Raw genomic sequence first — 17,691 nt, 5'->3', positions numbered from 1 at the left:
TTCTCTCTCGGGGCAGTGCTCTCTTTTCTTACTTGTTCAGCCAACTGCTCCGTGCCTGGAATCTGTAGGAGAGAGGGGAAGCAGGCTGCACCCCCGGGGTGGGGGTGGGGGCTGAGGCCGAAGCCAGGGTGGTGGCTTGGCGGGGGTGGTGGGGGGATCCACCAGTGTGTTTCCTCTCCCCTCGCTCCCCTGCTGACCCCACTCCTCCCTCCCTCCCTCCTGCCTCCCGATGCCACTTCCCCTCCACTGGAGGCCTGGGGACACTCAGGGAATGCAAATCCTAAACTGGAAGAAGGGAGGAGGGTGATATGCTTAAACCAGTTCCGGGTCCGGTCTCTCCAGGCGCACAGACTCCGGCAGGACAAACCGGGAGGGGAAGGGAGGAGAGGGGCTAGGCCAGAGTGAGAGACAGAAAGAGGTCACAGAGCAAACAAGAGAGAAGGAGGAGGCTGGGGTGCCTGGAGCCCAGTTGGGAGGATGAGGCCAGAGGGCTGGGGGAGGGGCAGGGTGCCGAGGGGCAGGGCACAGACCGAACCTTACACAGCCCACAGTGGTGGACTCTAGAGGGATTTGAGCGGGGCCATTGATGCAGGCAGGTTGGGTCCAGGAACCCAGGGGAACGTCCCACAGGACCAGCCAAGGGACCCCTGGCTTCATGCAGGACAGAAATCAAACGTGAGCCAGAGAAAGTGAAAACAGAGTTTATTGAATAGCACGAGTAGCAGACAGAATCACAGACGGAGTGACAGAGAGACTCAGAGACGAGAGAACGAGTCTCATCATTGCTTGGGGTTGGGGTTTATGTTGGAACATCCTTGTGCCTTTAGGAATCCTCGGTTGGCTCCCATCAGAGGGAGAGTCAGGCACCCTAGATGCTCTTCTGCAAATCACTGGAGGTGCGGCCCGGAGGCCAGCATCAGCGGGGGCTTTGCTGGGAGCTGATGTCCTGGCATGTGTCTGGGATCTGGCTCTTCTTGGATGTTATCAGGTGTTTGGGGGCTAGGACAGAACTCAGAGAATGATTCACTTTCTTGCTTCCCCCTTGAAGTGGGAACAGACCTTCTTCAACTAATTCAGAGGCCAAGTATGGAACATGAGTAAACGGGCCCGGCAGGAAAACAGCCATGAGAGAGCCTTTCTAGAATGTTGTCACTTCTTCTTCCCGACTTTGCGGGGACGAGGTTTGACTCCTGCCCTTCTTCTTCTTTTTTTTTTTTTTTAAAGATTTTATTTATACATTTGTCAGAGACAGAGGGAGAGCGAGCGAGCAAGCACAGGCAGACAGAGAGGCAGGCAGAGGCAGAGGGAGAAGCAGGCTCCCCGCCGAGCAAGGAGCCCGATGCGGGACTCGATCCCAGGACCCTGGGATCATGACCTGAGCTGAAGGCAGCCGCTTAACCAACTGAGCCACCCAGGTGTCCCGTGACTCCTGGCCTTCTGAGGTCACTCTGGCGGCGGGGTGGAGGGGGGCTGAGTGTGAAACAGAGAGGCTTAGGGAAAGCGGCCAGAGGGCAGGGATCAGACATAACAGCCATCCTGAGAACGAGGAGACCATGAGAGAAATGGAGAGACAAGGGGGCACAAAGGGGCGCACCTGTCAGAGCCGCCCACCTGTCTGGAGCCACGTGCCCACCTGCAGGCTCTGCTCCCGAGAGGGATGGCCTAGGCGGTCCACGTGATGAATGCGGGACAGAGCAGGCACTTGGAGCCAGGCTCCCAGGAGCCCAGCCCTCCTCCCAGCCACCCCAAAGATTTGGCCAGTCCCCTTCCAATTCTCCAGTGTTGCCAGGGCTTGAAGACCCTCCAAGAGCAGAGGCAGGACAACATAATGCCATTGACCTTGTCACTGGGTGTATTCCCTTTATCACTGATGCCCTTTCCGTGAGCCATCTGTGCAATATGGAGATGACCGTTCTCCTAAATCAACTTGGGTTTTTTTTTTTTTAAAGATTTTTATTTATTTATTTGACAGCACAAGTAGGGGGAGCGGCGGGCAGAGGGAGAGGGAGAAGCAGGCTCCTTGCTTAGCAGGGAGCCCGATGTGGGGCTCAGTCTCAGGACCCTGGAATCATGACCTGAGCCAAAGGCAGACACTTAACCGACTGAGCCACCCAGGTGCCCCTTAAAAACACTTAAAAACACTTTAAGTAAGACTATTTTAAGAGAAGAGTTTCTGACACACCTGGATATGGAAAACTGGTACCGTACACCATAGAAGGTAAGTCTAAAAATAAAGGCAAAGACAAAAAAGCAAAATAATTACATTCACCCTGAAAACGATTGCCTGGATGCCTTGCTTGCTCAAGAGGGCAATTGGCAAGGAAGAGAGAAGCGTTAAGGGCAGGATAGCACCTAAGGGAACCTTTCTCTGGGAGGAATAGATTTTAAAGAGGGAGACTAAAAAGAGAGTGAATGACTCCCTCACCGCACAGTTCACAGTTGAGCAATACTAAGGTCGAATGACAGGAAAACCACAGATTTTCAGCGCCGGGTTGGAATGAATGGCAAAAGAGGTTAGCTCGGGGGGAAAAGCAAGCGGGCAGACTTGTTCTAGCTACTTAAAAAGGTCAAAATGTCCTTGAGACAAGTTCTTCCCAACAAAGAAGTATAGCCTTCAGTAGACGTGGAAGGTGGATAGGTGTGAGCATGTATGAGTGTGTGTGTGTGTGTGTGTGTTGTGTGTGAGTGTGTATGTGTGTTAGTGATCAAACCAGATTATTTTCATGCTGCGTGATGTGGATTAGCCAACTTCTCTGAGCCCCATGTTCCTCTTCTGTAAAGCGGAAGTAGTAATGATCCCCCTTCAAGGGTGTCATAGGGATGGCCCCTGAGGGGCGGGCTAGGGTAGCGTCAAGGTGGGAGGGTCTTGGGCACCCAGCAGCCTGGATCCCTGTCCTGGCACCATCACTTCCCGGCTGGGAGATCTTGAGTGAATACGTTCCTGACTCTGAGCGTGGGTTTTCCCACCTGTACAATGGGCTCTGAGCTGATCCCTCTCTTCATCGGGGGTCTGTTTCAGGTACGGACAGGCCTCCTGATGAACCTCATGGGTGTCCTGCTGCTCAGCTTGGCCATGAATACTTGGGCACAGACCATCTTCCAGCTGGGCGTCTTCCCAGACTGGGCCGACATCCACTCAGCCAACATCACAGCACTGCCATCCGCCTTGGCCAACGACACATTTCAGACCCTTTGAGTCCCCCTTCAGGACGTTCTTCGAGCTGGGCCCTCTTAGAAGGCTTCTGCCATCACCTGCTGCTAGGACTCTACAAGGACGATCTTGGGCAGTTCTTTTCTGTGATCCAGTATGCAGCAAGCAAGGGTGACCTCCAGTGGTCCACTTGGGCCCACAGGCTCATTATCTAGGACACGGTCTCCTTCTCTTTCATGGAGGTCAGGGCCCAGACATCTCCCAGATCCGCTGCCAGAGAAATAAGCTCCTTTATCTCTGAGCTGTTATATGGCTAGAATGCAAGAGCGCCCTATCCCAGCAACAGGAAGCAAATCTGGAATATGGCATTTGTCTTAAACTGTTGGAATGGAGGGGGGCATTGATTCCTATGGGCACTGCTAACATCCCCCACGGCCTACCTTAGGTTACCCTCCAGAGAGGTCATCTTGCCTTTAAAGGTCACCTTCCTCGGAGAGGAAGGCTTTTGGGGCCGCAGTGTTCTAGGTGTTCACAGCCGTGGTGTGTCCTGCTCAGTCAATGCCCATTCTGTGCCCGTTGTTTAAACGTGACCCCTGCCAGTACACCACTTTCAATCCTTGGAGACAGGGGAGGGACAGATGACCTCTTGAGGACAGGGAGGCTGCGCCAACCCCCCTCGCTGCGCTTCTGGGGGCCCCGGCACACCAGGGGCATTCTAGAAACCCCCAGCTGACATCTCTACCCAAGCTTTTTAGGATTTTTCTGTCTGAATCAGTTTCACTGTAATTCTGGGGTCAGGCCAAGCCCCGGCCCTACTGTCCTTCCAGAGAGGACTCTCCTACGTGTGGCCCACGGGGGCTTTTGTCGCTGCTCTTTGTCACTGCCCACTACTCCTGATTCCAGCAGCTGGTCTTTCCTTTCTTATCCATCCCCAGAGGGGTAAAGGTGTTTAATTAGCAAAGGCCACGTTTTTCAGGAATGACAAAAAAAAAAAGATAGACTGGGGCCCCATCAAAGGCCAGGGTAAAATTTCTCAGGCAGGCAATATATCCTACCCTCTTTTGCAGAGAAGGTCAACCGAGATTCTCCTGAGCCAGGGGCTGGCGGGGGCTTTCCTAGATGACTTGATCCCTCCTCGTTTCCAACAGAAGCGCGTGGGTATCCCCAGTGAACGGCACAGTATCAGGCCCAGCGGGTGCTCAAGAAGTGAAGGGATTGGCCCAGCGCTAGCCTGGCACCAGACAGGTGCCCATGGGGCTTCTGGAAGCCTCGTGTCTCCCTTCCTACACATCTGAGGGACCATGATCCCCAAGCAGCAGCCAGAGACTCAGTACGGCACGAGTGAGTCATGGATGTTTCCCTGGGAGCAGCAGGGAGGAGAGAGGAGAGGCCCCCACGTTGGAGGATGGGCTCTACCTCTTCCCATGTGAGTACTTTAGTAATCAAGTCACAGTCGCAGCCCAGAGGGCTTGGGAGATGCACTCCTGGAGAACAGGGGACGGGAGAAGTCCATTTATAGAGAAACCCGTGGGACCTGTAACCAGATGAATCATGATTTCAAATACTTCTGATTGAAAATGTAATAAAATAAAGAGTGTTAATCAACACTGGGCCTATAGATTATTTGCTTTCTAGGCATAAGAGAGCTTTAGGGCCCCAAATTCCTGAGTTGGGGGTTCCATGGAATTGACCTCCCTGACTTTATTTCTTTACTGCTCTCCCCTCTCCACTCCAGCCATGTGCTTAAACCACCTTGCCTCAGGGCCTTTGCACATGCTGTTTCCTCTACCAAGAACACTTCGCTTGCAATTATGTGCTCATTTCCTCACTTTATTCAGGTCTGTGCTCAAATGTCACGTCCCCAGAGGCTCTTCCCTGACCATCTGGTGTAGAACCTTGCCCTCTCTTCTCTCCATCTCCTTACTCTGCTCTATTTTTCTTCTAAGTGTTTAGCCAGGCCCCTAGATTATGTATTCTATTCTTTATTAACTTACGCTCCCTCTGGAATACCAGCTTGTCAGAATACAAACTTTATTTTGTTGAGTGCCATAACTCTGATACCTAGAATGGTTTCTGGCCCATACCAGGTGGTCAGGAAATATTCGATAAATGAGTCTATACCAGAATTTATAAGAAAGCAATCTGGCCCTCTGATCCAGAGTCTGTCCTATTCATTTCTTTGCTCACTCCTTATTCATTCAACAATATTTATTTAAAACCTGACTGTGTGCTCATTCACTGTCCCTGTCCACATGGAACTTACGTGCTAGCTGAGGAAACAGGCAGCGGGCAGGTAAATGAAATGACTCTGGGTCATGATATGGGCTAAGAAAAAGATGAAACTGGACAATGTGACAAACTGACTCAGAAGCCACTTCAACCAGGGTGGTCAGGGAGGACTTCTCTGAGGAGGTGGCATTAGACTGAGACCAGAAGGAGTCAGTCACGTGCTCATGATGGCTTGGGAGGAAGGTAGGTGGCAGGGGTGGTATTTCATTGGAAATATACATGACATTCTGGTCTGGAATACAAGAGGTCAGAAAGAACAAACACAAAGCAAAACACCTGTTTGAGTTCCTGTGGCTATACAGAACACAGCAACTTATTGGCCTATGTTTCTGCATTTTAAAACTTTTTTTTGAGAGAGAGACTTTGAGCAGGGGATGGGATACAGAGGGAGAGGGAGAGGAGGGAGAGAGGCTCTTTAGCAGGCTCCATGCCCAGCTCAGAGCCCGATGGGGCTCGATCTCACGACCCTAAGATCATGACCTGAGCTGAAATTGCGAGTCAGACGCCTTACCCACTGAGCCACCCCAGCGCGCCATGTTTCTGCATTTAGACAGAGCTCTGCAGGGATGGTTTTTTTCTCTGCTTTACGTGGTGTGGCCAGGGCCACTCAGCCGGGAGTTTCGCTGGAGCTTAAATGTCACAATGACCATGGAGCCTCCAGACCAGACCATGGAGCCTGCTTAAATGTCACAATGACCATGGAGCCTCCAGACCAGACCATGGAGCCTGTCAGCCCAGACCTCTGAGCCTGACAGTGGGCTTCTCAGAAGGCAAAAAACAGAAGCTACATGATTCCTGAAGGTCTGGGCTTGGGAGTTTAAGAATTCAACCCTGTCACACTCTATTGATCAAAGCAAGTCAAAAGTTGGCCTGGTCCAAGGGGAGGGAACTAGGTTCCACTCCTTCATGAGGAGAATAGCATCCGCATACAGAGAGGGGAGAAGGCTTGGCCACTGTCTTTGGAAGACTCCTACCGTGACACCTGCAAGCAGGGTGAGGGTGAGATATGGCTGTGGCATTTTGAAGCAGGGTGTTGAGATGGCCAGAGCTCAGTAAAAAGATGCTTGAACCCACCTGTAATTAGACAGATGCAAGTTCCACCAAGATGCCACAACACGCTAATCCGACCAATGGAAACTAAGCAAGGGGACAAGAAGTGATGGTGGAATGGGAGGAGACTATAACCCCCTACCATCAGCCTGGCAAGTGACACGGCAGTAATTCGGGGAACTTGCTACCTGCATTCCCTGTGGCCCCACTTTTCCTACTTCTGGGTTCATATCCCAGCAAAATTGTCCCATGGTCCCCACAGAGGTTATATAGGAGGATATTCAGGCCTCTGCTGTTGGCAGTACCTAGGAGCTGGAGGCCACCTAGGTGACCTTCATGGCAGGGGGTGGGGTGATGGTGTTGAAGTGAAACATGGGGCAGCGCACTGTGGGAAACAGTAACCCGCAGAAGTGACGAACAACAGGTATGTGGAAGGTTTGGATACACAGGTACATATTCTGGTGCATAGATCAGGAAATTACAGTCAAGTGGGCAGCAGGATAGAAGCACTGATGATAGATGAAAAACAAGGTGAATAAAAGCCACTGAAAGAGGAGTTCTGTGAGCCACTTTGGACTCCTGGCTCTACCCATAACAGACCTTAGCAGGTCCTTTAGGTTTTGGACTTTAGAGAGATAAGAAGAGTGCACAGTCAGGGTCTCAGAAGGCAATAGTAAGCACACAGACTAGTCAATCTGAGGATCTCTTAGTAATGGGTCTAGGTCCAAGGTGCAGGCAGAGGGCAAGGGAAACCATGTGGGAAACCATGCAAGTCCTCGGTGGTGGGAAGGAGGAGAACCTCCCAGCTGAGACTTTGAGGGACAGAAGCCCACATGGGGCTGGCACCTTTACTCCTGGGGCACAGACAGCCCTTGATGACTCGAAAGAGGGAAATTGCCCTGTGCCTTTCTCTACACCCTCCCTCAGCTCTCCTGCTGGCACACTCCATGACCAAACCCAAACTTATCAGTAAGGGTTCTCCAGAGAAACAGAACGAGCAGGATGGAATATATACATATGTATACCCAGGCAAGAGTCCAAAGGCAATCTGCTGGCAGAATTCCCTCTTGCTCAGGGGAAGTCAATCTTGTGTTCTATCTGCACCCTCAACTGATTGGGTGAGGCCCACCACATAATGAGGCAACAATCTGATTCACTCAAACTCCATTAATCTAAATGAAACTCTCATTCAAAAACACCCTCACAGAAACGTCCAGAATAATGTTTGACCAAATAGCCATGTTGACACAGAAAACTAACCATCGCACCCATGGAAGCCAGAATGCAGGAGAGTCCTTTGAGGCTGTCCAGACAGGTCTAATCCCAGGGCTCAGGGGAGAAGAAGAGTCGAGACTGGGTCTAGAGGGGCAAAGTGAGGAAACATGGCAGGGAAGGTTTAGACCCAACTGGAGTTTGTAACCTAGTGGTCCCCAGGTCAGCATCCAGCACACAGTCAGGATTTGGGGGTCACCTTTCATGAGTTTTAAACTATTAATTGGGGGTGCCTGGGTGGCTCAGTGGTTAAAGCCTCTGCCTTCGGCTCAGGTCATGATCCCAGGGTCCTGGGATTGAGCCTCACATCGGGCTCTCTGCTCAGCAGGGAGCCTGCCTCTTCCTCCTCTCTCTCTCCCCCTGCCTCTCTGCCTACTTGTGATCTCTGTCAAATAAATAAAAATCTTTAATAAAAAAACTATTAATTTATTTCTAATATTTTTAAATTCAGAAAATTTCACATTAAAATCTCGATTTGTTGGGGCGCCTGGGTGGCCCAATGGGTTGAGCCTCTGCCTTCGGCTCAGGTCATGGTCTCAGGGTCCTGGGATGGAGTCCCACATCAGGCTCTCTGCTCAGTGGGGAGCCTGCTTCTCTGCCTACTTGTGATCTCTCTCTCTGTCAAATAAATAAATAAAATCTTCTTTAAAAAGATTAAAAAACACCAAAACCTTGATTTGTGCTTCTCTTGGAAAAGAAAAGACCAGAAAGTCTGGCAACAGGGGACCCTATCGTTACCTGGCAACAACTGTTTGTAGTTGAGTAGCGGTGGTGGGAAAACGCAAACTGAGGTGAACTCTCTTGTTTGCCACAGTCTCCACCCCTCTTTAATGCCTTACGCTGACTCTCTTCTGTTTTAAAAACACCAGATTTTTAAAACTGAGTACAAAAAAATGAAGGTACTATATCCCCTTAATAAATTTTATATTGATTATGTTTTGAGTGGATAATGTTTGGGATATATCAGGCTGAATAAAACTCTTACTGAAAGTTGAATAAAAAATTTATAAAAATAAACTTCCTTTTTTATGCAGCTACTAGAAAACTTTTAATTATATAGCTCGTATTAATATATATAGCTCGTATTCTGTGTCTACTGGGTAGCATTATCTTTTTGGCAAGATTTTAGCCACCTCTCCGTGTTCCCAGGCTGAGTGGAGGGTGGCAATATTCTGTGCCCACAGGCTGTAAAATTCAATGACTCCAACATTGGAGTCATTGGAGTCAAGCTGATCCTAGATCTGAATGAAGGCTTACCACTTCCTCTTCCTAGGCTGTCTTATGGTTCTGAATCCTCCACCCAGAAATTCCCCTCAAAAAGCCGATGCTGTTTTGGATGATTCAGAAGACCCTTCCGGATGTGGTGGGATTTGAAGCCAGGCCAGCTTTGTGTAGGCAGAGGCAACTGCCTAAATGTGCTGAGAAAAGCCAAAAATATCTTCTGCCCTTTCCCTTCCTTGCCATCGAGCTCCCAAATCTTACACATTCACCAGAGGTTCAGGCCGGAGCTGCCAGGGGCTCCCTTAGGCAGAGCCGTCAGCCTGGAGGGGAGAAAGCAGAGCAGGGGTATTTATGTACTTACTGGGTGCTCTACCTAACTTATTTCACTGAATCCTCAAACAATCCTAAGAGGCAGGTATTAGTCTCTTCATGAGACCAGAGCCCACACGAATTCAGAGGAGGACAGTGTCTCATCTGAGGTCACACAGCATAGTAAGTAAGCTGGCATTCACATACAGATGTACTACCCCCGGCCCAGAGCCCCCGAGGTTCAGAGGGGCAGCTAGCCCGCTCCCTAGCACCAGCCCTACCAAGGATTCCCGCAGAGACTAGAAGTTGGCAGTCCTCGTGCTGGCTTTGGCCCACAGACTTGTTCCGATTGGCCTGCTCAGAGGTCTTTTTTTTTAATGGGGGCTTTAAGAACTTGGCAAATTTTACATTAAAAAGGGAATGATTGGCATCCTTGGAAAAACTGGAAGGTGTAGTAATGTTGAACCTCTTTTCGAGGGGCTTCAACTCTCACCCGGAGCAGAGTAGAAGCTGTCCTTTTCGAGGGGGTCTACCCATGGCACTTCATGCTGTTTCTGGCTGGTCTGCTCTGCTCCTTGCCTTAACTGGCTGGCCTCTGCAGGCGCCCAGGTTTCCAGCTCCCCGTCTACTCTGGGTGCTCAGTTCTCTGCAGACTTGGTGTCTGACCTGGCTTCCTGGAGGGGTTTGGGATCTGGGAAAGGGATCAGGCCCTCAGAGGGTCACAGGTGTGTCTCATTGGATTGTGTGACTGTGAGAATGTCACTTCCCCTCTCTGGGCCGCAGAGTACCCTCCTTCAGGCCTGAGCAAGTGACCCAGGCAACATGTCCTTAAAAGGGAAAGGATGGGGAGTCTGGAACACCATCTAGGTGCCCTTCCTCGCTGAGCCATCCATCCTGCAGGGTGGAGGCCTGGGGGCATAGCAGAAGGCTCCTGGAGGAGGTAGCCTACTGGCAGTGAGAGCACAGAGATGCTGGGGTGGAGTGTCTGCTTCCAGATAGGGACCGGCTTTCCAACAGCCCAGAGGTGTACCTGCCAGGCGATGACTGCTGCATGCAGGGACCTCACACTTATTAAGCGCCAGCTGTTTGCAGTGCCAGATGCATGGGAAGGTAACACGAGCCTTGTGAACCCTTCCCTCCACACCAGTAGAGCCCAGCGGCTGACCAGTCCACTCTGGGGCAAGACTGTTGGCTCTAAATTATGTCTCTACTTAATTCTCTGGTTCTCAGTTTGCTGCACTGAAGAGTGGAAATAGCAATACCTACCACAAACGGTTGTTGGAAATAAGCATTCAGGGAATTCAAATAGAGCTGTTGAGAAGCATGTCTGATACTGGCCAAGTGTGCCCTAAGTGTTAACTGTTATTATCATTCCTCTCTTTTAAAAGGAGGAAACTGATGGGGTCACCTCCTCAAGGTCACACAGGTAAGGAGGGACAGAGCTAATGACAGAAAGCCAGCTAGAGGGGGGACCAGAGCCACTATGCTTAAAAGAGCGGAGGTCCAATGATCTCCTGTGCGTTCCCACCGCTCAGAGTTGGGGATCAGGCTCCTCTTGGGGCACACAACTGTGGAAGCGGAGGGTAAGGGGAAGCAAAGCAGAGTTCTAGCCCTGACTCTACCACTAATAAGCAGGAGGGCTTTTCTGAGCCTCAGTTTCTTCCTCTGTAAAATGGGAACATTCTCCCTTCCTGCTCTCAGGATCACAGATTAACTGCTTGGAAAAGGCTCTTTCCTCCCACACTTCCACCCGCCCCTGCCTGCCGGAAGGCGATGAGGCACTTGCCCAACCCCTTGGGAGGTGGGCCCGGGGGGGGCAGGGCAAAGCCACCAGGAGGGCTTAATTAAGGGCCAAAAAAGCAGAAGCAACAGGGTTTTCCCCAAGTTCTAGAGAATACAGTTTGCCTCACTTCCTCTCCACCTGCCAGCACTGCTCGAGCCTGCCTGCTCTGATCCAGATCCACGGCCATTCAGGAAACATGAGGGACCTGTGGGAGACAGCTGAGCACCTCGCCAGGACCGGGTAGGTCTGCAGACCCCGGACCCTGGGACCACAGGCAAGAAAGCGATCAGGGGTCAGGCACCATGGGTATGAGCCTAGCCTCAAACTCTGCCATTCCCCAGCTGTGTGACCTTGGATAAACGCCACCTCTTTGAGCCTCAGTTTCCCCATCTGTAAATGAGAGTAGTAACAATGCCTACAAGATAGTTGAATTTAGGGACACCTGGGTGGCTCAGTCATTAAGCATCTGCCTTCAGCTCGGGTCACGATCCCAAGGTCTGGGGACCGAGCCCCACATCAGGCTCCCTGCTCTGCAGGGGAGGCCACTTCTCCCTCTCCCTCTGCCTGCCGCTCCCCCTGCTTGTGCTCTCTCTCTCTCTAACAAATACATAAAATCTTAAAAAAAAAAAAAAAAAGAATTGAATGAGAAAATGCACACACAGGGCTAGCCATCATGTTGGGTTCAGAGTAAGCACTCAGCCAATGGCAGTGGCTTTCCCTGTCATTCCCAACACCCCCCCAAGCCTTGGCCTCCGGTATGGCTTACAGATGGCTTCCCTTCCCCTATCCGTTGTATTCTTTGCTATTCTTTTAACGGCTACCGTGTCCCAAATACTCATTATACAATAGGTAAGAGGTTTCCGTCCTAAACAAAAATGCCCTCAGGGGCCAGAAAGGCCATAATTCATCATCTCTGACCACAAATGGGTCCTTGGTGCTGCCCAGCTCGGATGGCATTGCCCTGGTTCATTAACTCTCCCAACCTCCTGCACAACTATTCTCCAACCTCTCCTCCCTCTTCAAGGTTCTACTGCCTCCTCCAGCTTGCTCTCCATCTGCCGACCTCGCTTTCCTGCCGCCCTGAGCAAACAGAAGCCATCCTACCACAGCCTACAAGTGTTGAGGGAGCTACATGCCGGACTCTCTTCCAGGCACTTAGGCTACATCAGCGAGCAAAAGAGACCACGTCCCTCCCCTTGAGGTATTGACGCTTTCATGACAGATAACCACTGACCTGCTCCTCATTCTGTCTCAGTCACAGAGCGACCCACCGAGGGGCTTCTTCTATTCCCCCCTGTTACAGACAGGAGTTACATGTCTTACAGAAGTAAGAAAACTGAGGCACGGAGAGATTAAGCAACTTGACCAAGGTCGCACAGATGGTGAGTGGTGAAGCAGAGATTTGAACCCAGGCGGTCTGGAGGCCGTGCCTTCACCACGGTTCTGTCGTGCGTCGGAAGAACTGAGACGTAGGCACCCACACTTTGCCCGTCACACCCCTCCCCTTTTGCGCTGCCCATCTTCCCCGCTGCCACTGCCTGAAAGATCACTGCAGGGGGCCTCCCCTTCATCCGCGCCCCCTTCTTGATTGGCTTTCCCACCTGCAAATTTAGGGTCCCACCCGACCAGCGGCCATGGCACCCCGTCTGCACACCTTTACTGCAAACGTGACTTGGCTCGTTCATGTTTCACATTCCACTCCTTCCTATCTCTCCCAGTCCCCTTCTAGTTAGGTTTTGGCCTGAGGTGCCACCAAGCTGCCCTTGGGACCTCCCCGTGGGTAAATCCAATAGTCATTGCTTGGTCCTCAGCTCGTTCACCTTCAGCAGCCTTTGACATACGTGGCCGCTCCCCTCTTGCTGGAACATTGTACTGGCCCGGCTTCCCCAGCCTCCTTCTTGCCTCCCAGCCTGGGGCGAGGGCTCTGCCCTCCAGTGTCTCTCCTTCCTGCCAACACAGCGTCCCAAGGAGTCTCCTCCTGCCCCATGGCTTTAACGTCATCTATAAATCAATGATTTTACACGTCATTCATTTCCCATCTCGGACGACACCTGGGGGGATTCAGTGGCGCACGCACCAAACCTCAAGGTCATCCTTGACCTCCCACTTCCTCTCACTCCCGCAGCCAATCAGACTGCCCGTCATGTTGGCTCCTCCAACAGAATGTATCTAGAACCCATCCTCTTCTCACTAATTCCTCTGCCATCCCGCTTTCACGCAGCCTCTAGGACAGGGATTCTCGTTCCCCATCGTTCCTGTGTCTCCAGTGGTGAGGATATAGTAGTTGTTTAATAAATACAAGGACAACAGTGTAGAAAAGTTCCTGAGTGTTCAGCAGATCCACTCCCCACGCCTCCGAATCAGAGAGGAGACCCAGGTCCACAGAGAAGGAATGTCCAGGGTCACACAGGAAGCCAGCCAAGACTGTGCATTCATGGGAAATGGTGTCTCTATCTCCCAAATTTTGTCTCTTTCTTATTCTCCCTCATCTGTACTTCTCTCTCTCTCCACAATTCTTTCATTCTCTGGGGCGATATGGACACAGGCAGCCCGGACATCCATCCTCACATCCCCCGGAACTGGGCTCTTCCCTAATGAGCCCAGGGAGGCTGATCCTGGGGCAGCTTCTGACTAGCTCAGCTTGGGTCCTGTGGGTTTAGGGTGAGCTGCTGGGTCTGACCCATGGGGGAAGAGTGCCAACCATTGGGGCTCAAGCAGCCCATTAGCAAAGGAAGGGTTTTGAGGATCAGGGGCATTGAGCCAACATCCAACCCCTCATCCTCCTGAAAGTGCCCCCCCCATCTCCTTGTGTGCAGGTGCAAGTCCTGGCACTTGCTGCTCTCCAAGGCCCTCCACCCCCTGCAGGCCGCCTGGGTCGCCTTCTCTCAGCCCGTCCCAACCAGCTGTGGCCACCTGCTGACCCAGCTCCTGCTGTGCAGTTCCCTGGCTGTCGCTGCTGCGGGTCTGACCCACCACTGGCTGGTGTCCTTGCTGCTTTACCCTCCAGGACCCTCCGCCACAGTGGCCATCGTCTGGGGCCTCCTGGTCTTCCTAGTGCTGGGCCTGGTGCCCCCGGCTCGCTGCCTGTTTGCACTCAGCATCCCTACCCTGGGCATGGAGCAGGGCCGCCGCCTGCTCCTCTCCTGGAGCACAGCCACCCTGGGTGTCGCCGTGGTGCCCAACGTCTTAGCCAACATGGGCGCAGCGGGACAGGTGCTGAGATGCGTCACCGAGGGCTCCCTGGAGAGTCTGCTCAATACCACTCACCAGCTTCACGCAGCGTCCAGGGCTCTGGGCCCTGTCAGGCACGCGGGCAGCCACGGCTTGACCCTGCAGGCCCAGGGCAACGGCTCCGTGTTCCGGCTTCATATGCTCAGGGTCACTCGGCAGGTGCTGGAGGACTTCTCCAGCCTGGAGTCCCTGGCCCGGGCAGCTGTGCTCGGAACCCAGCAGGTGGTCGCCGGGCTCTTTATGCTGGGCCTCCTGGTGGACTCGGGCTGGTATCTCCATCGCTACCTGACCAATCTGCGGTTTGACAACATCTACGTGACCCGGCAGCTGGCTTGGCAGCTGGCGGAAACCCAGGCCACGTACTTGGTGGCCTCCCCACCAACCTGGCTGCTCTGGGCCGCCCGGCCGAGGCTGTCCCAGGGGGAGCTGCTGAGTTGTCTCCTGAGGCTGGGGCTGCTCTCGCTGTTCCTGATGGTCACAGCTGTGATGGTGGCCACAGACCACGTGGCCTTTCTGCTGGCTCAGGCGGCCGTGGACTGGGCTCAGAAGCTGCCTGCCGTGCCCATCACGCTCACAGTCAAGTATGATGTAAGTGCAGTGCCAGTGCCCGTGCCAGGAGTAGAGTCATTTCCTTGTAGGAAGGGGCGGGGTGTGTTAACTGCTTGATTTGCAATTTAATATTATTTGCCTCCAAGCCCCAGTCCTTGGAGAAGCTAGGGGAACCCTGGGGCATTGGCAGACAGACTCATTTCGTTCCCAGTACTGCTCAGTGTAATGGGTCCCAATCTCACCCCTATGGCAGATGAGGACCCAGATACCCAATGGCTTGGAAAGAGTTTGACCCCCCAGGTCACTCTTTTCCTAAGTGGCAAGGTGTCCTAGCTTCATTTTCCCCACTTATATGAACTGGATGGACCCTCCTCAGCCTGCCAGCCTATTGTGAGTCTTAACATGTGGTCCCCTGTGAAAGCACCCAGGAGAGGTCTAGTCACTTCACCGCGCTGAACAACTCGCGGCTGAATGCATCAGAGGGGAGGAGGGCTTACGAAAGATCTAGATCAGGAGTTTGCCAACTGTGGCCCCTGCGCCAAACCCCGCCGGCTTCCTGGTTTCGTAAAGTGAGTTTTCTTAGAACACAGCCGTGTCTTTTGTTTACATAGAGGCCTGTGGCTGTGTCAGAGAAGTCGACGGAAGCTGATAGGTGTATCAGGGACTGTATGATCTCTGAAGTGAAACGGATTCTTCAACTTTTAAGTTCGTTTCTTTTTTCTGATTTTAAAAGAAAATAAAATACTTCCATGAGCCCCCTTGAGCAGAGCCCGGTGGAGAAGCGGGTCTTGGCCAGAACCTAGGATCCAACCGAAAAGGTCTGGCTCCAAAGTCTGAATGGTCAACCTCTGACCTCCCTGCCTCCCCACACCTGCTACTGTACGCCCCGAGGGAAGAGCAGAGCCTAATTCTTAGAAGCAGGATATTGGGACCTGCCTTGGCTGGGACAGAACCCCTGGCCTGGCCACATCATTGTGTGACTTTAGGCTGCCCATCTTTTCAGTGAGGCATTCGGGCTCAACCTCAGAGGAGCGTGCCTATTTGATGAGAAAGACATCTGAACTACTCGCTAAGGGCTTAGCAAAGAGAAAATACCCACAATACCCATTTGTTTTCTCTAAAGCGTTCTGTTCCGAACGTGATAATAAAAATAGCATTTGCACCGTGCTTTTTGCTTGCCAGAAAGTCCGCTTCAGGTTCCTGATGTCGTTTGCTGCTCATCAGTGCCCAGGAGGCCGGAGGCTGGGCTACTTCTGTGCCCGTTTTGCAGAGGGGGCAGGCGGCCACAGGGGGTGGGGGACAGGGAATGGCCACAGTGTCCGCCTGTTGACCTGGCCTTTTTCTCCTCTTTGAAGGCCAGATACACAGTCCTGGGTTTCGTCTTCTTCCTCTTCAACCAGCCACCTCCGGAGAGCCCCTACCTCTCCGCTCACAGCTCCTTCCAGTGGGAGCTCCGCTTCACCTCCCCGGGCTGCCCGCTGCTGCCCGCCCAGAGCCCCCACACTACTGCCTGCCTGACTGCCGGGGCCCTGCAGCTGGCGGCTGGAGCCACCGTCCTGCTGGAGACCTATGCCCGGCGCCTGCGGCACACGATCGCCGCCTCCTTCTTCTCCGCCCAGGAGGCAAGGAGGGTCCGCCACCTGCACACCCGGCTCCAGCGCAGATATGAGAGGCACGGAGGCCAGCGGCCGCCCCTGGGGCCTCCCTCCCGCTCTCGGACCCCGGTCTACCAGCAAGAACCCAGCTTGGATAGACAGGCCGACCACACGCTGGCCACTGGAAGGAACCAAGAGCACGCGGCAGAGGGTTAAGAGTCTGGAAGCCGCACAGACCTTGGTCCTCCTGCTGCCTTCTGTGTGACCTCGGGTAGACGACTTCACCTCTCTGAGCGCCCGTTTCTACACCTGCATAGTGACTGACCTAATAACCACCCACGTGACCTACTTTCCATGTGCGGCTGTGGAAAGGAAGGAATGTAATACTGGGCACAGCAGGCTTGAAGAAGCAGTAAAGGCCTCTGCACAGTGAAGACCAGCAAGTGCAGAGACCGCCCGAGGTTCCTCCCTCCCCCCAGGAAGCTGGGGGTCAGCCTGCGCTCTCTTCTGCACACACTGCTTTCCCTAGTGTATGGAAACTCTACTTAGTGAATGTATCTAAATGCTCCTGGAACTTACTCATACATCCCCCGAATCCTCTTACATTTAGCCGTCTAAACTTTTCTTGATTTTATAAACGGAGTATTGATTAAATCCTAAATTCGATTATGTTACTCTTTTGTTTCAAATTCCGCTGGGGCTTTCCCATCCAGAGTTGCCAAGGATTAGCAAATAAAAATACATGTCACCCGACTCCATTTGAATTTCAGATGAATAATAAATACAGATTTAGTCTAAGTATACCCTTGGGACATTCTTATACCAAACAAACTTATTCTAAACCTGTATTTGTCGCTTATCTGAAATTCAAATGGGACGAAGCCATCCATATTTTATCCAGCAACTGCCTCCCCATCGAAATTCTAGTAAAACCACAGCTCTCTGCCCCATGGGCTTGGTATTCCCTGTTGCCCCCTCCAGATCATTCTCTGCCCTTCTCTAGCCCGGGAATTCTTACCTCCATGAACTGTATCACCCTGGCTCCCCTGGCCTCTGAGTTCTAGCTGGGCTCAGCCAATGGGAGGTACTGGCTAGCGATCCAAAGTGTGAGAGGAGGGACGCCTGGGTGGCTCAGTGGGTTAGGCCACTGCCTTCGGCTTAGGTCATGATCTCAGGGTCCTGGGATTGAGTCCCGTATAGGGCTCCTTGCTTGGCAGGGAGCCTGCTTCTCCCTCTGCCGG

General features: G+C 52.5%; 2 protein-coding genes and 1 long non-coding RNA gene across 7 annotated transcripts in view; 2 read left to right on the top strand and 1 right to left on the bottom strand.

The window, feature by feature from the left end:
* SLC13A3 (solute carrier family 13 member 3) overlaps positions 1–4,758 on the top strand; it is a 69,554-nt gene extending 64,796 nt beyond the window's left edge. For all 4 annotated transcript variants that reach the window (XM_082744770.1, XM_082744769.1, XM_082744771.1 and 1 more), the window contains one exon: positions 3,020–4,758. In XM_082744770.1, coding sequence (XP_082600896.1) covers positions 3,020–3,196 — 177 coding nt within the window. In that variant the 3' untranslated portion in view covers positions 3,197–4,758. The remainder of the gene's footprint in view (positions 1–3,019) is intronic.
* OCSTAMP (osteoclast stimulatory transmembrane protein) lies at positions 130–17,110 on the top strand. 2 transcript variants are annotated; one of them, XM_082744773.1, is made up of 6 exons: positions 130–1,181; positions 10,681–10,718; positions 11,221–11,315; positions 12,100–12,276; positions 13,892–14,894; positions 16,211–17,110. In XM_082744773.1, exons 3-6 carry the CDS (start codon positions 11,272–11,274, stop codon positions 16,664–16,666), a joined length of 1,680 nt encoding a protein of 559 aa, XP_082600899.1. In that variant the 5' UTR covers positions 130–1,181; positions 10,681–10,718; positions 11,221–11,271; the 3' UTR covers positions 16,667–17,110. The 2 variants fall into 2 exon arrangements, with proteins under 2 accessions (XP_082600899.1, XP_082600900.1); XM_082744774.1 differs by lacking the exon at positions 12,100–12,276.
* LOC309871604 lies at positions 4,283–8,350 on the bottom strand. Its single transcript, XR_014315367.1, has 2 exons — positions 6,167–8,350; positions 4,283–6,116 (listed from the first exon to the last, which is right to left on the bottom strand). It is a non-coding gene; the product is annotated as an uncharacterized lncRNA (long non-coding RNA).
* Positions 17,111–17,691: the final 581 nt, after the last annotated feature.

This window comes from Mustela nivalis (assembly GCF_964662115.1).
Source record: "Mustela nivalis genome assembly, chromosome: 8".
Taxonomy (NCBI): domain Eukaryota; kingdom Metazoa; phylum Chordata; class Mammalia; order Carnivora; family Mustelidae; genus Mustela; species Mustela nivalis.
This window is presented reverse-complemented; position numbering and strand designations above follow the sequence as displayed.

What these genes read in the sequence shown, in the direction of transcription:
- OCSTAMP (XM_082744773.1), top strand. Translation starts at nt 11,272, where the DNA reads ATGAGGGACCTGTGGGAGACAGCTGAGCACCTCGCCAGGACCGG. An exon ending in ACCACGTCCCTCCCCTTGAG is followed by an intron (nt 12,277 to 13,891) that starts GTATTGACGCTT and finishes CCTTGTGTGCAG; the next exon opens with GTGCAAGTCCTGGCACTTGC. An exon ending in CGCTCACAGTCAAGTATGAT is followed by an intron (nt 14,895 to 16,210) that starts GTAAGTGCAGTG and finishes TCCTCTTTGAAG; the next exon opens with GCCAGATACACAGTCCTGGG.